Source organism: Odontomachus brunneus, unplaced genomic scaffold (genome assembly GCF_010583005.1).
Source record: "Odontomachus brunneus isolate Ranch 3 - 2012 unplaced genomic scaffold, Obru_v1 Obru_scaffold_054, whole genome shotgun sequence".
Taxonomy (NCBI): domain Eukaryota; kingdom Metazoa; phylum Arthropoda; class Insecta; order Hymenoptera; family Formicidae; genus Odontomachus; species Odontomachus brunneus.
In genome coordinates this window covers 972,847-993,793 of record NW_022639504.1, presented here as the reverse complement: position 1 = coordinate 993,793, position 20,947 = coordinate 972,847, and the positions used below count along the sequence as shown (strand labels likewise).

General features: G+C 50.0%; 2 protein-coding genes across 13 annotated transcripts in view; one reads left to right on the top strand and one right to left on the bottom strand.

Annotated features, from left to right (window-relative positions):
* Nucleotides 1-19,044, top strand: part of LOC116845649 (3-phosphoinositide-dependent protein kinase 1) — a 429,458-nt gene extending 410,414 nt beyond the window's left edge. For 6 of the 11 annotated variants that reach the window (XM_032818606.1, XM_032818604.1, XM_032818602.1 and 3 more), the window contains 3 exons: nt 12,391-12,720; nt 12,944-14,317; nt 14,486-19,044. In XM_032818606.1, coding sequence (XP_032674497.1) covers nt 12,391-12,720; nt 12,944-14,317; nt 14,486-14,596 — 1,815 coding nt within the window. In that variant the 3' untranslated portion in view covers nt 14,597-19,044. Of the gene's footprint in view, nt 1-127; nt 1,091-1,428; nt 1,914-7,710; nt 7,930-12,390; nt 12,721-12,943; nt 14,318-14,485 lie in introns of those variants that run through there. The other 5 variants (XM_032818608.1, XM_032818613.1, XM_032818611.1 and 2 more) reach the window with 5 other exon arrangements.
* On the bottom strand, nt 17,422-20,654 carry LOC116845652 (aprataxin). 2 transcript variants are annotated; one of them, XM_032818620.1, is made up of 3 exons: nt 20,308-20,654; nt 19,620-19,753; nt 17,422-19,545 (listed from the first exon to the last, which is right to left on the bottom strand). In XM_032818620.1, exons 1-3 carry the CDS (start codon nt 20,598-20,600, stop codon nt 19,478-19,480), a joined length of 495 nt encoding a protein of 164 aa, XP_032674511.1. In that variant the 5' UTR covers nt 20,601-20,654; the 3' UTR covers nt 17,422-19,477. The 2 variants fall into 2 exon arrangements, with proteins under 2 accessions (XP_032674511.1, XP_032674510.1); XM_032818619.1 differs by having other exon boundaries at nt 17,424-19,529.
* Between the last annotated feature and the right edge of the window lie 293 nt (nt 20,655-20,947).

Below are 20,947 nucleotides of genomic sequence, written 5' to 3'. Positions count from 1 at the left end.
TCTCTCTCTCTCTCTCTCTCTCTCTCTCTCTCTCTCTCTCTCTCTCTCTCTCTCTCTCTCTCTCTCTCTCTCTCTCTCTGACGGAACACCGAGCGGATGCAACTCCAGAATGGGAGTGCGAGCCGCTGCGGCGGCACTGCACGGCGCTGCACGGCGCTGCACGGCGCGTACGAGACTCCGTTACTCGTATCGGGTATTTCCCAGAACGCGACTATAAACAAACAAACACATCGAGTCGAACGGAGAGAGGGTACTACTACCGCGCGCGTGTGATCACAGCTCTCCCTTCCAAGGCGAAGAGAGTGCAACGACGACGAGGAGCCACCGCCGCCACCGTCGCCGCGCTGCTCCGCCATACACAGGCAAGACGGAGAAGGGCGATCCTGGCGCCGTCGGTTGAGGACTCCCCCCACCGACGACGCACGACCGGTACATGCGCCGTGTGTGGGGTTCCCTGGTTTCTCCCACCGGTCGACACGAAACCGTCGCGCTCCCTACTACAGAGAGAAAGAGAGAGGGAGAGAGAGAGAGAGAAGAGAGGGGAAGGGGAGGAGAGAGAGACGGTTGTCGTTCGCACACACACACACACACACACAATTTCCCCTCCGGCGCTCGAGATCGCAACGTAAAGTCGTCGCGGGCGATCAACGACGGTGACAAACAGTCGGCGCTGTTTGCCATCGATAATGCGAGGGAAGGAAGGTACCAGGATGCTCGTGAGCCTCGGCTCACGTCGATAGAACGCAAGGTGGATCTCGTAGCTTATTATCATAGTCTTTGGTTCGTCGCGCGTTCGTCCCCGCGAATCAACGAGCGGCGCGCGGCTCGTTACCTCGTCTTGCCTCGCCTCGGCCTATGTCGGGGTCATTAATCTCGCGCTACTATGAGCCCACACTCATATAGCCCACACTCGTATAATTTTCATTCTCGAAGCTATCGTGGCCGGCGTTGCAGAGCGAGAGCGCGGGACGCATTCCAAGCGAGCGGCCGTGTCGGCCCGTTGGCGTGGAATGCGGGAAACGGCGAGGAAGAGGCTCGAGGAGAAGGCGTCCCGGTGCTTTCGTTGCAATTTTCGCACTTGACCGCAGGGGTAAGCGTGCTTTACGATCCGCGGTAAGATTACCGGCGCTGCGCTGCGACGGTGGAGGTGGTGGAGCAGGAGGTGGCGGTGGTGGTACTGGTGGTGGCGGTAGTGGCGGTGGCGGTGGCAGTGGCGGCGGCGGCGGTGGTGGTGGTGGTGGAGGCGACGGGGAAACACGTCGTGTTTCCCCCCTCCTCCCCACTCTCTTTTCTCCTTCTCTCTCTCTCTCTCTCGAGTTTCCCCACCGTCGTTCCCGGATGCGGAGCGACGTGGTGGTAGGGGATCTCGGCTACGGGTGGGGCGCAGGGGAAGCTTGCCGCCAATTCGGGCGACTGTTGGTGGGGCGAAAGCGCGGGTTAGCAGCCGGGACACGCCAACCGTTGGATTCAGTAAGCGAACGGCTTTAAACGGCCACGAACGTGTTTTTCGTTCTTCGGTTCCCGCGCATGCATATATACGGTTATACACATATATATGTACTACTCGAGACTGACCCGCGTGAAACAACACCGTCGTCGAGAGTACGCAGTCGGTGATCGGCGACGACGTAACCAGATCGTACAGCCGCGACACAGATCCGCTTTTCGAGAACACCATCCGTCACCATCGCATCCACAACCATCACAACAACCACCAACCAACAACAATAACAACAACAACAATAAACCACGGCCCAAAAAAGTTCCCCCATCCCACTCTTCGCCCGCATTTCGGTTTCGGTTTTCCATCTTCGTTCCCGCAACTGTGGCTTTAATCAATCAAACTGGATTCCAACAAGCAGTACGTGTCGCGATTACATCGCGGCTACCGGAGGCTTAAGAAACTATTCAAGGTAAGAGAGCATCACACCAACTCCCCGTAAAACCGAGATAAAGAGAGTAAGAAAGAAGTCGCCCGCGTCTCGTAGCCGCCCTCCTTCGATTGCTCCGCCGCTCTCTCTCTCTCTCTCTCTCTCTCTCTCTCTCGAGGGATCGAAGGGACGCGTTAGGGTTCGCGCGCGCCTCTTCGGATACGCTCGTGTATCGTGAGGACGTAGGTTGGCCTCGTATACGCAATAACAGTGCGGGTAAGTGCGAGGCAGTCTCGAGGGTATCTCGCGTGATCGTTCCCCGCGATCAGAAAAGCGATGTGCGGAGCTCCGATGTAACCGCGCCGAGTTCGGAGCGACGTTCGTTCGCACGTTCATCTGCTTTGCGATCGTTTCGAGGCGAGTAGATAGTATAAGTGTTGGATACGTCCTGCGAGAGATATAGAGAGACGGCTTCTCCCGTCTGTATAGACGAAGGCACATCGTAATAAGCGAGCGAGCGACGACGACGATTACAAGACTGTAACGTCCGCGCGCGGCATCGTGAGCGAAGATTATTATCCGCGTTTCCTGATCTCCGTGAGACTGGCGGGAAAACTCCGGACGACCCCGCGTATACACGCAACACGCAAAATTACACCGTAAAAACAAGCGCGCGCGCGCGCGCGTTATCGCGCGCAACCTGAGAGAAGTGCGCGTTTATCGCGAAGATATCGATTTTGCAGCGCAACGTTAGCTGCAAACTACGATTGCTCGCCAAGTGTATCGTAGTTGTATCGTAGAGATTGCGATAGATTAGCGGGTGACAATCTCGCGGATCCTTCGACGTGTTTACGAGCGTGATTTCACGGGGCAGATGCGAGAGAGGCTCTCGCTGGAAAGAGCCGTCCGTTCCGAGACGCAGGGAAACGCAGCGCGATGAAGTGAGTAACGGGCGACGAGGAAGCGAGCGAGAGAGATAGGGAGGAGGTTAATATACCGCCTCGCGGCATGAATAATTTACACTGGCTCGAATTTAAATAAATTCGGCCGACGGCAGGCTCGAAAAACCGGCGGCGTAATCTCGACTCGGCTCGAAAGTTGTTTACTGTCGTCGGCGCAACTTAATTTCGAACGGATACGCGCGTTTACGCCGGATATCTCGTCCGTGTCGCTGGTTATCGCTAGGTTATATTTGCGTTATTTCGCGAAATTGTGTGCTCGCAGAACCTATCATTTCTTCTTCTCCTCCTCCTCCTCCTCCGCCGCCGCCTTCGTACGTGCACGCGTGCAAATAATATGCGTGTGACGTAAGTCGAGAATAATACGGCGCATAGTAACGTGCGTACGTTTGTTGCGCCAAGAAATCGTACGTTTGGCGGAGAATCTGCGATAGTCGCGCGCGCGTTATGTCATTCCCGCCCAAACACGCGCCGAAGGTACCCGCCGCGATTCGCGTTAAAGACTGTCTGAAAGATCCAGTCGGAATGTTGTCTGTCTCTGTCATTTAATCGCTGAATAATAGCCGTGTAGTCAGTCGATTGAGATTCGCTCGGAACGCGGCTATATTTAGAAGTTCTTTGATAACATACACGCATTGCGTACCCGGCCAAATATATCAGTTACCGCACACGACATATTCTCTCCACGGTGGCCGAAAATAAAAGGAGAGCGGCAGATTACGGGAAGCGCGGTGTCGTAAGGTCGTTGTCGCCTTCGTCGTCGTCGTCGTTGCCGATGATGATGATGTGTGCACGTGAACCGCGAGTGATCACGCGCGCACGAACGAGATCCTGTCACGCCCGCAAACGAGAATGTCGCCGTGGCATAAGAGCACTCGGAGATGATGTCCCCGACCGAAAAACATGTTTGGTCCGACCGGTTGTTTATATGATATACCATGTAAAAGCAAACACTTTAAAGGCGTGATCGTGGAGTTCGATCTTTGTCGGGGATGCGTTATCTCGGGAGAAAGACTTCGGAGGGAAAGTCAGATAGAGACAGGGAACAAGTGAAAAAAACGTTAAAAAGAGAGGACGCACGGAGATTCCCGATTCGTCGTTATGTGTGTGTGTGTGTGAGCGGGGAAATGTATCTCGGTGTACCCTTAAGATTTCGCCCTGCTTTGGAATTCCTCCTCGCTTCGACGCTTCGACACAAACACAAACACAGACCCGTCGAGAAACGTTACGGTAGATAATGCTTCCACTAATGTATCGTAACGCAAATACCGACGCGAGGAAACTATGATCTACGCGTGGCCCGGGGCCACCCCTGGATGAAACCTCACGTACATAGCGCATAATTTCCCGAAACTTGGCCCCAGCAGCCGCGATGCGGCAGTGAGTGAGTGAGTGAGCGAGCGAGTGAGTGCGCGGGCAAACTCCTCGGCGAGTAGCGAGAGAGAGAGCCTTCACCTCCTCGGCGGAATTGCATGCAAACGGAAAAACAGTCTCTGTAACTCGTCTGGTGGATGAACTGCCGCGGTGTACCGCGAGTACCATTGTTCAAGCGACATCACGTTTATCTTTGTCCACTTGTGCATAATTCTACAGTCACTCTATCTCTGTCTCTTTCTCCCTTTTTTTTTCGCCCGATTCTTCCTGCTATTTCGCTAAGTCGCAGTTCCGTTAATACGCAAATACCCAATTTACCTACGCATACCATACGTACGTATACATAAGTTGCACGCACGGCGCCTTCGATGAAAGCAATAACGGTACATACAAGCATTAGAAACGTTATTGCCGCGCGCACGCCTTGATTTTCCGTCCCCCTTGTACGATCGACAAGTATCCACCGAGTGTGGTGTTGCTTGTGCGTGCGTGCATGTGTGTGTGTGTGCGCTCAGTGTGTGTATCGCTCGATCCGACAGACGAGATCTCCTTCGGACGACTAACGTGTCGTCTGTTATCGAGACGGAGATCGCAACAAAGTCGAAATATGTTGTTACAGGTCGACTGTTGCTCTGTCGAAATCACTTGTCCTGAATTCGAGCTCCAGTTTCGCACACACACATACACATACATTCACACACACACACACACACACACACACTCACACACACATGGCTTATTCCTTGAATACGCGAGACTAGATCGTAACTTACCCTAGAATAGCGTCTAACATCATACGCTTTATTCCATCGTGGTGGACATGCAAGATTCTGGAAAATCACGAGGAACTGCACGGTGTCTCGAAGGTTTCACAATCTCGAGCTCCGGATTCCACGATAATATCCTGAAATTAGTTTTTTAGAATTATTGAGAAGCGCACAATAAATACGAAACGTCATCACATCGAAATCGTTAAAAGAGAGATATTGTATCAAAGTGCACTCTCAACGGCATATTTGAAAAAAATGGAAGACGCTAAGAGAAAACTCACAATAAGATACAATAGATATTCCGGTTTTTCAAAGTTTTATACAAGATTGTATTTTATAAGTTATATAGCTTCAACTAATTACGTTTCGGGCATTGTATTTCCTGGAATTCCTTTCATCTTTTAGAGAAAGTTACCGACTTCGGGACATTACATCCTTATACCTGCTTCAGGAATAATAGTGTTTTGAGACTTTGCGCCTTTCAAAAGGGATCTCCGAAATTCCGAGAAAGTTGTACCTTAAAACATTATCCCAAATTTCATATAGACACTTCTTGGAACCTTACAAACCACTTTTTCCATTATGATGCGATTTCTTTTTCTCTTCTCCAAATTTTGCATGTTCATCTACGTTATTCACGCATAGGTGTCTCCTTAACAATATTACAAACAGTGCGTAGAAAGGCCCGGGCTGCTTCGAAATATAATTTAAAAAGTAATGTCATCCGCTGACACAGGCGAACAATTAACACCGAAATATTGATACGAATATATTTAGGCAATGTCGCGGCGTTATATCGTTCTTGCCACGAACGCGATATTGCCGATCTGCCGTATCTTGTAGTTTTACCGTTAGTTTTTTCTCGCCACTTGACAGTCCGTTCTTCAGTGCGTATCGTATCGTTATAACGAGCCGCATACTTTATACTTTCATTCACTCGCTTGGGAAATATTTGTCCTGATAAGTATTTCCCTTTGTTCTCTCCTTCTTTCTCTCCCGCTTGTAATCAGCAAATCATGCACTCGCTTTTCCGTTTATAATTTGTTCTTTCCGTTTTGCACTCGTGTGTTTATTTTCCACGAGTCTATCTTGGTCGTATCCTGCGACGAGAAGAGGCTTGTGCTCTACTGGAACGCCGAGCGAAACGTATTCTATTCAATTCCGTTCTCTCTTTCTCTCTTCGTCGAACGCTTTTACTCGTCCTCGCGCGTCGGCATCGGCGCGTGATCCAATTTAGCCGCACTCGCTCGCTCGCTCGCGACACGTTTCTCAGCGTCTGCGAATGCAAAACATCTCATTCACGGGCAAAAGTGCTGGCCGCCTGCGCCAATAGGCGTAGTCCCTTCTGCGAGAGCGGCAAAAACGAGAGTAGCGGCTCGCGTGAAAGAGAACGAGAGAGAAGGAAGGGGGAGAAGAGAAAGAGAGAGACGACGAGAGAAGAAGGTGGAGGAGGAGGAGGAGAAGAGTAGGGAGTACACGACGACGGGGTGTGGGGTATGCAGAGAGTGCGTCGCTCTCCTTCGCTCCCTTCGTCCTCCGCCCGCGTCTCACGAAGGGAAAGGGAGCCGCGGGACGAAGGGGATGGGTAAAACCGCGTACCGGGAGAGAACGGAACGCCATAAGACGCGGAGGGCAGAAAGAGAGAGGGAGAGAGACGATGATAGAGAGAAGACGCGCGGGGCTAAAATTAGAATGTCCGTTGGAATGCCGCTGGATGGTGGTGGTGTGTATAGGGTGATTCAGCAAGAGAGAGAGAGAAAGGGGGAAGGGGCGAGGGCGAGAAAGAGAGACAGAGTGGAGATATGCGAGGATAGTTTATTTCGTCCTGGGAGGAGACCCCTAAGGACGCGTAGCGGATATGCGCCCGGAGTGCGCATACTCACGCACGCATACTTGCGCTCGAGCGCGATATACTAAGAGTACCGGAAAACGGTCGATCCTGTGTTGCGACTCTCTCTCTCTCTCTCTCTCTCTCTCTCTCTCTCTCTCTCTCTCGTCTAGTCTCTTCTCTTCTTTTTCACCGCTCTCCTCGAGCTGCTCCTTTTCCGCACGCCTTTTATACGCCCGTCGCCGGAAATAGATTCGCATATCGACGCGATCCGAGAATAGTCTTTAACCTTTTCATCGCGGGATTTCACGGGACGGATAGTGGTAGTGATAGTAGTAGTAGTAGTACTCATCCGCGCGTGCAACGATGCTATTTTCAAGTGAAACATTATTTTCGTCACGGGATACTTTTACTCCCGCAGGACGGGGGCCTCGACGACTACGGTCGAAGGACTCGGACGGATTCTGCCGTATCGCGCTGATCGCTCATTCGCCAAGTAAAATTCCCGTTTCTCGACGACAGCTGGCACACGCAGGCCCGGACCTTCGGGGCGACCGAAATTCAAATATAGACAATTGTTTTTCAAATACCACTGTGCGCGATCTCCCTCTCTCTCTCTCTCTTTCTCTCGTTTTTTTTTTCTTTTTCCGGGTCGCGTTATCTACGATCTAAGCAAATCTTCCAGGTCATTCCACGGCGGACCGTGTCGCCCGCGTATCGATTATTTCTGCGGTCCCCACCTCGTCTCGATATCTGACAATCGAGGCGAGGCGTTTTGCGTTTGCGGAGCGCCCGGTATCTGCCGCTGGTGGTTGGATATACGTCGCCGTCGCCGTCGACGGCGTCGGCACGCGGAGGACGTGTGTGTAGGGTGGCGAGGGGGGAACAAGGGTTGACGGGGGGCAGCCGGGGCGAGGAATAGATAAGCAAATAAATAAACTAGCGAAGCAAGGCGAGTCAAGGCGAGCGCGCGAGACGGAGAAAGAGAGAGAAAGACGGAGAGAGTAGGGCCGGTGATTCTCGGGCGAACGCTCGTCGGCGGGGTCGACGGCCTGACACGGATGGTTGACGCCGTGGGGCCCGCCTCGTAACCGGCCTGGGAAGAAGAAGAAGAAGAACGAGAAAAGGTAGATAAAGAGAGGAAAGAAAAGGGCCCACCGCCGTGGAAGGCGCGCGTTTTCGCCCTCCGCGAAGACGATCGAGCACCTCCCCAGCTCGACGATCGGCTCGTGTTATTTAGGTCTCTGGTCCCTCCCTGGATTATAGATGAAGACCGGGATGCTATTAGAAAGAGGGCGAGAGAAAGAGGGGGAGAGAGAAGCCGAGGTAGAGGGACAAAATGAAGCTAGATCGTGTTCTAAATTTAAACGAACGGCGCGAGCAAGCGCGCTCTTTGATCGATTCAAAGTGGATTTTCGGTGACATCGATAGCTCTTATCACCTTAGCTGTCTCCATTGAGTATAGCACACGGGAGGGGGGGATGTCGCCGAACACACTACTACTACTATACTACTACAATGTCCTCGTCTCGACGGTTTCGTCCCCTTCCCCTTCTTCTACCTCCCGTAAAAGAGTGATCGATGGGCGACAGAGAAGGAGGGAAGGAAGGTGGCACGAAATTGGGGCGTTGCGTATTTATCGCTCCTATCTTGACGCTATTTACCGTACTTGCGGCTTTTCGCCGCCGGCTCGTTTTATGGTTCGACCGTTTTATTCTCCTCCCTCCTTCGCTCTTTCTCTTTCTCTCTCTCTCTTTCTTTCTTTTCTCTCTCTCTCTCTCTCTCTCTCTCTCTCTCTCTCTCTCTCTCTCTCTTTCTCGCTGCCTCTCAAGCGTTATACTTGTATACAACGCGACCGGATATTTTTTTATTAGATTCCTTTTGTTTGCTGCCGGTTGATCTGCCGCGGCTTCCTCGGGTGGCGATTTCATTCCGCTTTTGTGGCTGCGCCCTATCCGCCCTCTCCCGTTATCGAATCTTGTCGGACTTAATTAGTATTCCCACGAGACATTTCATATTTATTCGTTGATTAACATTCCGCGCTCTCACTCGTTACACCGTAAACTACTTTTCGTCCTCCGGAGAAACTCCCGTCGGAAGTATGATGTACAAGTTTCCTATTTGCCGTAAATTTCATCTCTTTTATTAATTGCGCCGTGCAACTTTTCCTCACGTTTTTTTTCTCTTTCTCTCCCTCTCTCTCCTTTTATTCGACGCATATTTAATTGCGCACTCACTCGGTGGCTCGAGGCGGGGCGGCGTTCACTCCTCCGGAGCTTGAATATAAACGTCTCTCCCTCCCCCGCACGCCTGTGTGGAAAAATTCGACGCCGGAATACCGCGCCTCGTTTCGCCGTCATTCTCGTTGCGCGTCGTCCCCCTACAAATGCGAAGTGCTTCATTACGGCGGACCGGGCAATCATAAAAGCCGAATGCTCGATGAAGTGATAAAACTTAATTCGCCTGCACACGGCCGTTATACAAACAACGGCTCTTCTCGCACGGCCGTGCCCGCGTGTTTTTCGCGAGACGGCCGACTCGCGGGGGGTTTTTACGATTTTTGCGGGGTTTTACGGTTTATTTTTATCGGCGGCGTTACCGGCTCGCGCGACGACGACGACAAAAATTACGGCGACGGTTCTGTGTACAACGCGAAAAGAAAGCCGCCGTCCTCTCCTCTACGTCGCGTAAAACAGAAGAAGAACGCGCTTTTTACGGCCGACTTTTATGAAACTCTCGCCGAAATCATCGTTCCCGGCCTCGCCGATAATCGCGGTTGCGAACAGTTGCGAAAACATCACCGCGGTATCGGGATTAACTTTGCGCGCGCGCGAAGGGGAGAGAGAAAGAGAGAGCTAATTATCGATCCGTCGCCTCGTTATATCACTTCTCACGCGACAGACCATCGTCTGAATTATTATTGCGTATCGTTTAAGGACTCGGGACCTGGCGTGTTTCTCCTTGTCGAACACAGCTGTCGCAAATAATCGTAAAGGTGAATTCAACAAGCCGTGCATAACGTCGCCGCCGCCCGTCGTCATTCATCACGGCATGATTTGCAGCGCGTAGCAATAACACACGCCGGTTATTCGCGTCATCATCTGGCCCTGTTAAGCGATAAGATATCCCCGGGGAGATTAATGACATGGATATAATCCAGAATATATGGATGAGTTTAGTGACGTACGGGGTTTCCGTTTCTTTTTTTCTCTCTGTCATTACGCACGACAAGTGTTCGTGTATGACGGGGAGAACTCGGCTTTTCCTTAATTAATACGTCGAGCGCGGTTTTCCGGTTGCGAACGATCGAAAGTCACCGGATACGCTTTGAATAGCAAAATTTCGTTGACGTAAACGCGCGCAACTGCACTTTATTAAAATATTAATGCAGGAGATCACAAAGTAGCACAAGTGTAACCGATATCTTCCATTCTTTCCCTCCTCTCGAATTGTCCTCGAGGGAGGATCGATTTCAAAATTCCGTCAAAGAGATCACTCGTTAGACTTCAGATCGGGAATCACGGCGCGCCTTTCGTCTACTTCAAAGCGTATCTCTCTGTATTCTTTGATATATCTTCACCGGCGAAGATATCTCTTCGAGACGGAAGGATAATACGCGACGGAAAATCGCGCCGCGCACATCCTGCTGCCGATCGAGGAAGCCGGGAAACCTGTTGCGACGGCTGCTTTTGTACAAAGCTCTTCGGGGCCGCCTTTCGGCGGAAGTGCAATGGTAACGACAGCCGAGAGGTCGACAGGAATAAAAAGGAAAGAGAGAAAGAGAGAGAAAGAAGGAAAAGGTGGTTGAAGTGAACTCGATCGTCTTTCGAACCGGAAATGAGGCGATTAGGGCCGCGCGTATTTATTTCGCGGGAACCGCGAGTCTCGCGTTCGTCCACGGAACGGAAATACGCGCTTTCTCGCCGGCCTGGCCGGTTCGCCCCTCGGCGCGCGACCCTCCATTGAATTTCATATCTCTAAACGGAGAACGGTATTTTTTTAATCGCTTTCAACCCCCCTGGTCTGCCTCGAGCAGGTACTCTACTTGGAACATCTGTTGCTCAACCTGTATCGCGGCTGCAAGGCTTCTTGCGTTGCTACCAATCCCTTTGCAACTTTTTCTGCCGCGAAGAAGAGATGGGAATAGGCTGAAGAAGAAAACCGGAGCAGGCTCGTGTGTGTGTGTGTGAGAGAGAGAGAGAGCCCGGTTCGCGTTTTAGCGTGCGAGCGCGTCTCGAACGGGTCGCAATTACGCGCTACGCGTCTCGAGAGGTAGCTAACAATAATCTCCGCCGTTGTAACGAAGAAAATCCCCCTCCTCCCCAGGGGGAGCGGGTAGCAAATGGAAAGCGTCTCGGGTCACCGTTCCTGTTCCTCAATTTTGCATTGCAGCCTTGTTAACGTCGTCGTCGCGAGCGAAATCGCGTCGCCTCCTCTTCCACGAGGAGGATTTTGAAAGGAAGTTCTCATCGCCGGGAACGGCGTCGCGTAAGCGCACGCATGAACGCACGGTGGGAGACGGTTTCAACGGCGACTCTCCTCGCCGTATACTCCCGGCGAAATTATAATATTCCTCGATATTGATCGACCATGTGTGCGATTTGCATCGCGAAAAAAAGGAGAGGGACAGGACGCGTTTCGCGAACGGGCATAAAAATAGCGGACGACGATCTGCTTATGAAAGCGCGCGCGCGATTAACCTCGTAAACTTTAGACTTCGGCCCGCGCGCAGCCTTGATCTTCGTAGCGTGTGTGGGACGCGCGTGTCTCCGTCGTCGTCGTCGTCGTCGTCGTCGTCGTCGTCGTCGTCAACGAGTGCGTTTCTCGCTTTTTGCGTAATGCGAACACGCGCGTGCGAACGCGAAGAGAGAAACGTGAGAGAGAGGGAGAGAGAGAGAACAAAAGTATCATTTACTGCTTTCCGAGACAATAAAGCGTACAAAAGCATTTTATCGGATAGCGCAAATTACATAAATAAAGCTATTAATTGAAAAAGAGAGCGAGAGAGACAAAGAGCCCGTCGTCGATGTCTCTGCATCTCCTCCGCAGTCATGATGACCCGCGCACGACGCCACCACGTGCCGGTCGCGGTGACGTCACTTCCGGTACGTGATTTCCTGGTACCGGACGGCCGTTGGCGGATGAGAGGAGTTAAGTGCCGGACACGGGAGTTCGTGCCTCCTCTGCGTGAGCGTCTCTCGCGTCTTCCGGAGCGGAAAGGATAATGAACGTAGCGCGAATGCGCGTTCGCGAGAGGGACGCAGCGCGGAGGAACGTCGCGCGTCTTAACGTCGAATTTCTCTCGCGGCCTCGCCGCCGGATCTCGAGAACGGCGCGTGACAGTGCAGTCCACTTTCCGCGCCCGCCGATAAACCGGGGAATTTTAACGAATTTTATCGGAGTTTTCTGTTTCGCCGCGATTTCAAAATCGTCCGGAAGCGAGAGTTTTCTTGCTTTCGCAGTCGCTTGAGACTCTGAACGACCTCGGCTTGGCACCACCAAGTTAACGCCAATGTTATCGGGGTGCACGAAGCAGCACGCGTGGCATCTCTTTTTTTTTAACACATTTTTTTGGATTTTCTTTTTAGCGAGTGCGTTGTCGGCGCGCTAGCAAACCATCAGAGTCGATTGCATCCGGCCGGTGGGGTCTGAAACGATCCGCCTTTCGGTTGCAGCGTGTGGCGAACCAGGCGCTTACCGTTTCGCCACAGCCGGCAGTAACGGTGGAGGGGCCGGTGTCCAAAATGTCTCCACCGACGAACGACGTGACCAACGGTGTGGTAGCGCCACCCAGCACCTTGGCGCCCCGGGTTCCACCGACCGCGAACCCGTCCATCACCGCCAACAACCTACCGCACAAGCGTACTCCGAAGGACTTCATCTTCGGCAAGGTGATCGGCGAGGGAAGCTTCTCCACTGTAAGTCTTTTTCGTCTTGTTGCCTCGCAATGACTATCGCGGAAATGACCCACGCTACATACATGGACGTTGAAATAAACAATCAGTGCGGTAGGCAACGTGTTAATACGTGTCGCTTTAGATATTCGTAGAGATCTGTTTCGGAGCGCGATTTCTGTGAGCGTGAAAACAAGCCGTACGAAAGTCTACAACTGGAAACTAAAACTGAGCTATGTGTGTTTAGGTTTACCTTGCCAAAGACATCCACAGCAGCAAGGAGTACGCCATCAAGGTGTGCGACAAGCGTCACATAATCAAGGAGAAGAAGACCGAGTACGTGAAGCGTGAGAAGGAGGTGCTGAACATGCTCGCGAGCGCCAAGCACTCGTTCGTGCGCCTGTTCTGCACCTTCCAGGACGTGGAGAGACTCTATTTTGTCCTGTCGTACGCTAAGAACGGCGAGCTCCTGCCCTACATCAACAAGGTGGGCTCCTTCGACATCGAGTGCACCAAGTTCTACTCGGCGGAGATCCTGCGGGGTCTCGAGTACCTGCACGGACTCGGCATCATTCACCGGGATCTCAAGCCGGAGAACATCCTGCTGGACGAGAAGATGCACGTGCTCATCACCGACTTCGGCAGCGCCAAGATCCTCAAGGAAGATCCGGAGACGGTAATGACGCATCCTGCCTCGGACGACGCACAGCAGCAAGAGCGATACTGCAGGGAACGCAGGGGCTCCTTCGTTGGTACCGCTCAATACGTGTCACCCGAGCTACTGATCGAAAAAAAGGCGAGCAGGGCGTCCGATCTCTGGGCTCTGGGCTGTATCGTCTACCAGATGGTCGCCGGCCTGCCACCCTTCCGCTCCAGGAGCGAGTACATGATATTCCAGAAGATCCTGAAACTCGAGTACGAGATACCGGACGGTTTCTGCGAGCTGGCGAGATCTCTCGTCAGCCAGCTGCTGGTCCTGGAGCCATCGGGACGATTGGGCGCCCAGGACGAGCACGGCGCCGGTTACCCCAGCATCAGGGCGCATCCCTTCTTCGAGGGTGTCGACTTCGAGACCCTCCACGAGCAGACACCGCCGCCGATCTATCCGTATCTACCTGGCACGTCGGAGCACGAGGAGCTTAGGTCGCAGTACAGGGTGCCAGATAACCTCGAACCCGGTCTTGACGACAAGCAGCTCACCAGACTCCTCGGGTTGGGCATCGGCGAGGACACTGACGATGACGACGACACTACTACCGGCACCGGCGCGGAGCAGCACGCCGCCAAGCCTGTCAGCAAGACCGCAGTTGTGGAGAACCCGAGGCGGCGGACCAACACCGACGGCAACATTGCCGATATGACGCCGGAGGAGGTCAGGAGACGGCTGGAGTCGCAGCACGCGAGTCCGTGGCACGAGTTCGTCAAAGACAATCTCATAGTGAAGCAGGGTTTCGTCAACAAGAGGAAGGGCCTCTTCGCCAGGCGGAGAATGCTCCTGCTCACCACCGGACCACACTTATTCTATGTCGACCCAATCAGTAAGGAGCTCAAGGGCGAGATACCCTGGAGTCCCGAGCTGAGGGTCGAGCCGAAGAATTTCAAGATCTTCTTCGTCCATACGGTAAGCAGCCTCTCGTGATCTCTCGTCATCAAAATCATGATCGTTTCTTTAGTTATTTCCGTAATCATCGAGTATATCTCGAGATCTCGCGAACCGTCCCGTCCTTTTGTATCGTACAAGACACTTGGGAGTAGCGCACACGTGTAAATTTCGGACTTGTGTTTACAGCCAAACAGGACATACTATCTCGAAGATCCCGAGGGATTCGCATTGGAGTGGTGCAAAGCTATCGAGGAGATGCGAGTCCACTATTACGGCCTGCAGGAGACCGCCGCTTAAAGACAGAAAGAGGCGCGCTCGAGTGATCCGATAGACAGAAGAAAGTGACGAGCAACAATGGTAAAGTCCGCGAGTGGCGATCGCTATGCCGGTCCGTATCTGACGAGAGGAGATGGCGAAATTGAATGTTCGCCAGCTTAGCCGATTGTGTAAAGTAGATTAGTAGACTTATCGTGCGCGCCGCATACTCGCGCGCTCTGTACAGTTTAGGGCAAATTCTTTAGGCAAATTACCGCAAAAAATCGCGGAACCTCCGTCGGAGTAACCATCGTCGTGCGGTGACTTACTATTACTTACGTTTGCTATTTATTTCGTCGATACTTTAGGTAGAAAAACGGGAGAATCGCAATTATTCGCGCGTGAATCGCACGACGCACGCGCGGAAAGACGAAGGAGGACAAAAACGGAGGATTAGAGAAATTTTTAGCCAAGGCTTCTCCGACGCTGCGTGGCTGTACTCGCGCAGCGTCTGCTACTACTGCTGCTGCTGCTGCTGCTGCTGCTGCCGTGTGACGTAACACGCGTGTGTGAGATCGAGGTCGCCTGGGGCAAAGAAAAATAAAGTCCGCGCACCCGTAAATTTCCATGTTTACAGTTCTGGCGATACGAAGCGCAATCGGAACCTCCGCGGTACTGTCAAATCTTTTTTTTCTTTTTTGCGAACTCATGAATCGGCTTTCAAAAGGAAGTTGGCGGCGAGTCTCACCTCTTAGAAAAGGAGGGAGGAGAGAAGACTGGGAGAGAGAATGAAAAAAAGACACAGTTAATTTCGACCCAGGCGTCTCGACCGTGAACGCGTCGCACGGAGCGCTTGAATAGTACTTTTATTCCTATGCATTAGTGAAATTCGTCGGGCGCGACACATCGACGCCGGACAACGCGACGACATTTAGACGGAATTAAAGACCGAGCGGGCGGCTCTCTCTTAGCGCACCAGTCGCCACGCCGGTAACTTAGAAGTCAATTTACATGTAGTAATATCGAAGTTAGCTAGGAAGAGTAAAAGGAAACCACGAAAAATGCAATGGAGGATAACGATTCACTTTGCAGCTTTAATGTAACGTTCGTTACGTCGCCTGCAAAGGATCCCTGGAAACTCGCGATGTTCCAGGCGATCTTTGCTCTCTTCGTGGTGCGCGCGCGTACACAACCAACACACACACACACACACACACACACACACACACACACACACACACAAAATCCTAGTATTTTCTCCCTCGTCACGTCGTACATCCGTCTCCTCTTCCTCTCTCCTCGTTCACCCTCGCGTGGCTCCTCTCATCTTCTACCCTCGTGCATATTCCCTGTAAATATTACACAGTGCGTCTCCACGAAAAAGGGCTCCAGGCTTCGTAAGAGCACTCGTGTAACATAGTAGATACGTAAGTAGACAAAAAGAAGTATCGTTGTCTTACCACGGTGTTTTCATCGCGCTTTAAGTTCGCTTCTCGTCTGGCCCTCGCGGACTCGAGCATGCGATCGGTGACTATTAAAAAACTGGCGGAATATCGCGGAGATGATCGGAACGGATCGGGATTGTTCTTTCGGCTCCTCCGACTCTCTGTGTCCGCACGTTCGTTTGTACAAAAGTAACCGTTGGAGATAAACGGGAAAACGGGGCACACGGGGGACGCGCGCGGACGACGGACTTGTTCGTTACTTCCCCCTCCCGTGTGAGAAAGACTACTACAGGATACGCAACATGCCCGAAGAACTTTAGATAGCAATACATAGACTTGTTTCCTTTTTTTTCTCTTCATTTCGTACGTAGCTTTAAGAAAACGCTAGTAGAGGATTCGTTTAGATGCGTATTTCGTCGATTGGGTTAATTATCGTGGTCTCCGTGTGACTACTAGTGCGATTATAACGGTATGATTTATTATTAGTGTCTAGCGAAATTACAATTACTATTCACCACTTTGCGTCATAATGATCCCTGAATGGCTGGTCAATGTGTATTACCACTACGAGTATTCATTTCCTCACCCGCGCCCTGCTAAATCCTTGTCCTCGTCTCCCCCAACCGCCCATCCCTCCCATCACTTCCTCTCGCGTGTACCCGTGATTTAATTGAACGGCCTCGCGCATCGTTTATTTATTCTCTTCTTACCTCGTTATACTTGCCTCGAATTATTTATTCTCGTTCTCCCCGTACAATATATTATCGCGCGCGCGCGCGTGAGGACCGTCACTGCGTTCGTATAGAGATTACAGACTAGTTACTATCGCTACCGCCACACTGCGACTATATATTTACTATTTATATTATTATCTCGCTATTGTACTATTAACTACTCCTACTATTTACTATTACTATTATCGCCACCACTACGCTGCATTGTTACTACGTTTTACTGCGTATATATATATATATATATTATATATATATTCTATATTACACGTCAACTATTGTCGTTAGAGTTAGCTGTTTCTAGGTAAAATCGTTCCCCTGTAAATACGTACCGCGCCGCCGCCGCCGCGTTCGACGGGATTGTGTAAAAAGGAGGAAAGGAACAGGCAGACATATCGAGACGCGACTCAATCGGTGCGACATCGCGACCGAGCCGTATAAGCCCAAGCATATGTATAATAATACGACTGTATGATAGACACGTGCGCAGATATATAATATATATGTATAGGTATATATATATGTTGTATAAAATATTTATATATACATACGCGAAAATGTGAATAGTAGTTAGGGAAGAAACTATGTATAAACGTTCGTAGGTTACGTCGCGTTTAGGTTTAATACGCTAAAATCTCTATAATCGGCACGGCTCGCTCGCGATTTCGCACGATTTCTCATTTTAGGCCCCTTTATCTATATCTATATCTATATGTATATATATATATATATATATATATATATATATATACATATATATATATATATCTTTAAATCTCTTTCAATCTCTCTCTCTTTCTCTCTCTCGCACAATGCAGACGTAAACAGGGTATTCGGGGGATGGCCGGGCAGCTGGTGGTCGCGCGCGTTGCGCCGCGATGTTCGAAAAAATGGTGATTCGTTTCGACGGATCGGCATTGTTCTCGCTGCCCAGTGGCTTTGTCAAAAAGACCGCTTTTGGCGGGCCGCGCACGGTGCGGGCGGACGAAAAATCACCGAGCGAACGGACGCGGCCATCGCGTCCCGGCCGGACTTCTCTATTCTTCTTTCTAGTGAGAACTGATCGCGAGAGAGACATACATACATATGTATCCGTAGTTAGTTAGTTTGTTGGTTAGAGTTAGTTTATCACGAGTCGCGTCTCGACTTAACGGCGTAATCTTTCTACCGCGAACGAAGAAGCACGCGTGTCGCGAAACTTTGGTTGGATGTAACCGCGCGCGCGAGAAGTCATGTATATTTCCGACTCTGAAATATGTGTGTGTATGTGTGTGTATATATGCGAGTATATTTTTTCGAGGACGTATAGAGATAAAGATAATATATTTCCGGAATATGTGTAAATATCACACGTCGACGTTGTGCTTCTTCTACGGACAGAGAGAGTACGTGCTCAATCCGATCGCCGATCTCGTTACCTTACACGCAACACACACCACTATTACCCATATACACATACATACACACATCCCAACACGTCCACACCCACACGTTAAACTTTCTCTTTCTGTTTTTCTCATCCCTTCTCTTTCCACACACGAGATAGGGTGAACGGAGATCGCGCGTCGTTTCCATCACGGCGAACTTTGCAGGTCCTACGTTTTATGCAGGCGTTGCAAACTTTAAGATGGGAACCGGTGCGCTTCTTTGCGAGAGGAATGGCGCACGTTCCTCCGAGATGGGCGAAGGGACCGTCGACAAGCGTTTTCGTCGCGCTGGTCGAGCATCGATCCCCGAAATTCCTCGCCGCCCTTCTCGGACTTTGCTGCGTCGGCCTCCTCTCGCCGTGTATCATATTAAGATAAATTAATTCGATACGCGCGCGCCTTTCTCTTCGTTCGAAGGCGCCGCGAGACGAATATACGTTCACTAAGAAATGATAGTTTAATTTAACTTAAGATTATACAGAAGTGTGTCGTCCGGGGAGATGTATACTTAAAAGAAAAGTTAACAAGAAATCGGAACTTTCTCACATCCGTCGCGCATCCCTTCGCGGATCTGCGGCTGGACACGCAAGCAATAACAGCAAGGCCTTGCGCGAATATTACTGATGCCTACTGTTTCGATACAGAGCAGAAACGCTTCAACTATTAATTGCAGTATTACTAAATGTATACAGATTAAGTATAACGTACACGCAAGTACACGACACACATACACATGCGTTTATAATCACATACAGACATACATACTTACACATGCAATGAGAAGACTTTGTAAATAGTTAGAATATAATTGGATATTATAGACGCAAAATCTATTAAGGATAAACATCAAATTTATTTATAGTAAATTTTCCGAAATATCACATAAACCTGCATTTCTCGATTCTTACGACTCTTGCCTGTCCCAACGAATTCCTTCGAACACATCTCGCCTTGCGTAACGTTTGCGTAATGGGCCATGAAAGACAACAGTTTACTCTTTGAGAAAATAATTTACATAAGTTGTATCGCGTCTTTTATCTGCGCGTTCGCTCTTTTTGCTCTGAATTTTTCAATTCTCGTCGAATTTGCTGTTGCACGTTTTCCTCGAAGATAACATAATGTTTTTCAAGAAGTCTCGAAAAAGAATAATTTATTTGTCGCAAATAATTTACATCTTTTTAATACTGTACGACGGCTTCCGTGTTCTACTGTTGCTTGTTGAGATGCGTTAACAAATGCTCCTTCAATCGCGGCATGTTTTTGAGCCGTGTCGCGCACACATGGCACTTAAGTTCCGTGGCCAGATAGCCTTCGCTCTCTTCAACAGAAATTCTTCGGATCTCGCTTGTCTCGCGCAATTGGCGGCATATATCTAAAATTCAATTTGTCTGTATACACATGCGTACTGACTACAACGATCATCCGATATTCTAAGTACATGTGTGCGTGTGTTAATCCAAACCTGAGGAAGGTAAGAAAAATGGTGTTGTGAACGAGTTCCAGTGGTACTTTGTTTTCAAGCAAGGACTGACGAAGTCTGTGCTTATCACGTGCAGGTGAAGTCTTTGCATACTCGGTATCGCATGATAGCCGATGCTACAAAAATCATAAGCGATATGGTAACGTGATTGATAAATTTGTAATTGCTAAATTACCGAATATATAAGCAGAATCTTATTTGCACTTTAGAATCGCCATAAGATAAGCGGCTTCGGAGAGGAGGGGGGACAGCGCAACATCTAAGAGACTCCTCAAAGATTTTGTAAATGACATCTATTTTAGACGTTTTTTTTATGATAATTTTCAGGTAACTTTAAGACATTTTTTCGAAATTTGCGCTATCTAGGCTGCTGCTTCTCACAACATTTGGCGCCAAAGTTTCGTAAGACACTCGCTCTCAATCAGAAATGAGTGTTTTAATTGAAAACTATTTTTATTTAAAGCTCAATTCCTACACATCTCGAAATTCGCATAGATGTAGAAATATCACGACGAGAAAAAAAATAAAGTCCGAAATTCGTAATATTGCCAAGTCCCACGTTTCTCTCTGGCGATTCTCAGACGAATCGTTTGATTTGGAAACGCGTTGTTGTTTTCACCGTTATCGCTGTTATCGCTATTATTGCTGTCACGTTTGCAATCCGACTCACATGAACTTGTGATCCGCGTATTTCTCCGTGAGACGGCGAGCGATATTGTCCATATGCACCAGCAAGTCGTAATGTTTTCCCTTGACGTGCCATATAGAAGGGATATCTTCCCTCGGTAAGACTAAGAAGTGAAATTGTGCCTTAGGATACTTGTCCTTAATAATAACTGTTTTATCATCCTCCGTAACCTTGCTCTCGGGATCCTCCATCGACTTGAGCAAACCGGCCGACCAATGTCTCTTGGCACTAGATGACTTACTCGCGTCTGATTCCATTTTCCGTTTCGTAGTCATAACTGTAAGTACAACTTGCGCAGGTTATTATCGCGAATATCGTCAAGTGTAGAATAGTCAACAGTCATGAAGCATAAATATATAGATATTGCATACGATAGAGAAATTTGAATGGAACTAGACCTAGTGAATGTTAGTCTCAGTTTAGAGTGCATAGGTTTGGTAATCCTGGTAACTGACATTTCCTGCACTACCCGATGTTGCAACGACTAATTTTAAACATTATTGCGATTTCTGGCAGCGCGGAAAACACTTTTTGCTAAAAATTATGTAACTCTTATAGCCTTATAGTATAAAATTAAAGGCTCACTCAATCTTTCGTGGACCGAGCTTAAGACTGTCATGCC

Coding starts and splice junctions, on each gene's coding strand:
- LOC116845652 (XM_032818619.1), bottom strand. CDS start 20,600: ATGACTACGAAACGGAAAATGGAATCAGACGCGAGTAAGTCATCTAGT. Junction 19,754..20,307: donor TACGCGGATCACAAGTTCAT/GTGAGTCGGATT, acceptor TGATTTTTGTAG/CATCGGCTATCATGCGATAC. Junction 19,530..19,619: donor ATTTTTCTTACCTTCCTCAG/GTTTGGATTAAC, acceptor ATTGAATTTTAG/ATATATGCCGCCAATTGCGC.